The sequence below is a fragment of the Protopterus annectens genome, chromosome 9.part0, assembly GCF_019279795.1.
Source record: "Protopterus annectens isolate FY-2018-M chromosome 9.part0, PAN1.0, whole genome shotgun sequence".
Taxonomy (NCBI): domain Eukaryota; kingdom Metazoa; phylum Chordata; order Ceratodontiformes; family Protopteridae; genus Protopterus; species Protopterus annectens.
In genome coordinates this window covers 430904326-430906825 of record NC_056743.1, presented here as the reverse complement: position 1 = coordinate 430906825, position 2500 = coordinate 430904326, and the positions used below count along the sequence as shown (strand labels likewise).

Below are 2500 nucleotides of genomic sequence, written 5' to 3'. Positions count from 1 at the left end.
GAGTGTTCTAATCCAGACTTACAGGAGGGGCGGGCAATTCCAGAGCCACCAACACAGGGATGGAGGGTGGGAAACTAACTGCAGAGAGAGACACAGCACACTTCAGAAACACACAATTAGGAAACAAAAAAATGAAAATACAGTACTTTTAAATAGGAATGCCAGGCCCTGTTTTGATTTCAAGACTTTGCATTTAGATTGTAGTGCTTAGTACTATTAATTATACAGACTGAAGATACCTAAAAAGGGCTATTCTTTCACAGTGGACTTGGGTAAAATTATTTTTCTAATTTGTAGCTGCAAGAAGAGTTTTTGAATGGTAACACTAGGGCGGATGGGGCAATGGGTTTTAATAGCGACTTTTTTTTTTCCAGAGCCAGGATGCAATAGCAGGTCGCTTGCGCAGTTTCAGTATGCAGGACCTACGGAATCTTCCTGATGATGAACCCCTATACTACAGAAGTCCGACAAGAAATGATGATATGAACCTTAGGAGAAGGCCACTGAGTGCATCTAGAAGTAAGCTGTAAAGGAATTACTAGCTTTTTAAATTTACCATCAAGAGGAATGCATTGGCCTAGGTTTGGAAAATTGTTCAGCATTGTCCATGCAGAAGTGAAAGTTGTTTTACCTTTATTCAGCTGTATTGACCTTTTTCCAGAGTCTGTCTTGAGAGAACAGAGCAATGTGGTATTGTGTGCTCTGCATGATCTTATTTTATTTAATGATTATACTACTGTATCGCTACTTGAATAGACAGTTGATTTTAAATAGCAGCTGGCACCTGCAATACACAGTACTTCTAATCATATTTAGACATATTTAGTTTAGCTTGTTTTTAGCGTTGAGCTGTTACCCTGCCGCATTTGGTTTACTTCTGCAATCATGTTAAGGCAAAGACTGGGATTCATAGTCATGCCACCCACCCACTGTAAAATATGATGTTACCACACATTTCAAACACGACCTGAAACACCTAATTTCCTCATGCTTTTGCTCCCATCCTGACTAAACCCACCCTTCTTTCTGTTTATATTCCGTCAGTCTGTCAATCTCCCTGCCCCTTTACCTTTCTTATCCCCATCCCATTCTATTTTATCCCCACTGCTGCTCTTCCAACTACTCTATATTCATAGTCTTGTCCTACTAATACCCCACTCCTTACTCACCTCATCTTACATATGTTAACTCAATCTCTCCAATGGGTTTTGTTAATAGTGGCACTCAGAACTTTTTCTACTTGTTTCTTGATTATTTCTGCTTATTCCATTCCTCATCTGTTCTGTTTCTGCTTTAGTGACATCCTAACTCAATGTCAATATATACATATCATTGCTCTTGCATCTTCAGCTACTGTGTTACCATGTCTTTGACTAGCATAAAATAATATAATTTCTAAAGTACATGATAAATATCTGTATTTGTTAATAGTACCTGCAAAGTAATGCTTAAAATGTTTAATTTTTATTGTTCATTGCAAATATGTATTTTATGTGGAGCTTGTTTCCTAGGGGCTCTACTGAAAATGGGATTTTTGCCCTGTCAGACTTTCCCAATAAAGAAGACAAATAAATGCTGCTTTGAAAAACTCACCCTGCTTAGATAGGGTTGGTTGCATTCACAGATTTAATGTGATAGTGTGTGTAAAATAATGTAATACTGACTAACATTAAAGTACAGTTTGAATGATTGTAAATTACTCTGAACATTTTGGCCAAGTGTCATACCATCCTACTGAAGTACATTGCACAGGTATTTGCCGAATAACCTAGAGGGATACAGCCCTACAGATGAGCCCGTACTTAAACGCACACTCCCCCTCCATCCATAATCTCCTTATCTATGCCAGCCACAGATTATTTCAGGTGGCATAAATCAAACACGCGCAGTTTCACATGTGCATATTCTGACAGGGAAACTTAAGCACATACTATATCCCACCAACCACTCACAGTACAATCCCAGTATCTGTACACTACACTGCACTATTTAACCTGGACTGGCAGTCCAAGCAGGACAGTGCTTCTGTTCTTTGCCCTGCTCATATACTTCAAATTGAATGCATAGATACCTTCATATAAAATGTTGAGTACACCATTTCATTTTCTTCACTGCCCTGCATGGATCTTGTGTAAAATGCGTGTCTGTGGATCTTTTTATTAAGCAGAGATATTTGAAAAGTTATACAAGAGTGTAATTGGCATAAATCGCACCTAAACATTGATGTTAGCAAAGTATTACATTAGTATTAGCACAGGCCACACCTACAGACTAACAGTTACATGTTGCTCTAAAAATGCTTGCTGCTTAGAGCAGAGCAGCTAGATGTTTGTGAATTGGAATCTCCTTGAAATAGTACACATGGCCCCTACTGCTACTTCACATATTGTGTAGGCTGTCCATGAAACAATCAAAATGTTTGTCTTTTTTACCTCCTGATCTGAATTCAAAAAAGCAGTGATTGTGACATCACTTTTCTTGACCATTAGGTCTATGCAAT

General features: G+C 38.4%; 1 protein-coding gene across 1 annotated transcript in view; it reads left to right on the top strand.

Moving 5' to 3' along the window:
• LOC122811251 (receptor expression-enhancing protein 1-like) overlaps window positions 1-2500 on the top strand; it is a gene marked incomplete in the record, with an annotated part of 933039 nt that overhangs the window by 893987 nt on the left and 36552 nt on the right. The window contains 1 exon segment of the mRNA XM_044082970.1: window positions 375-519. Coding sequence (XP_043938905.1) covers window positions 375-519 — 145 coding nt within the window.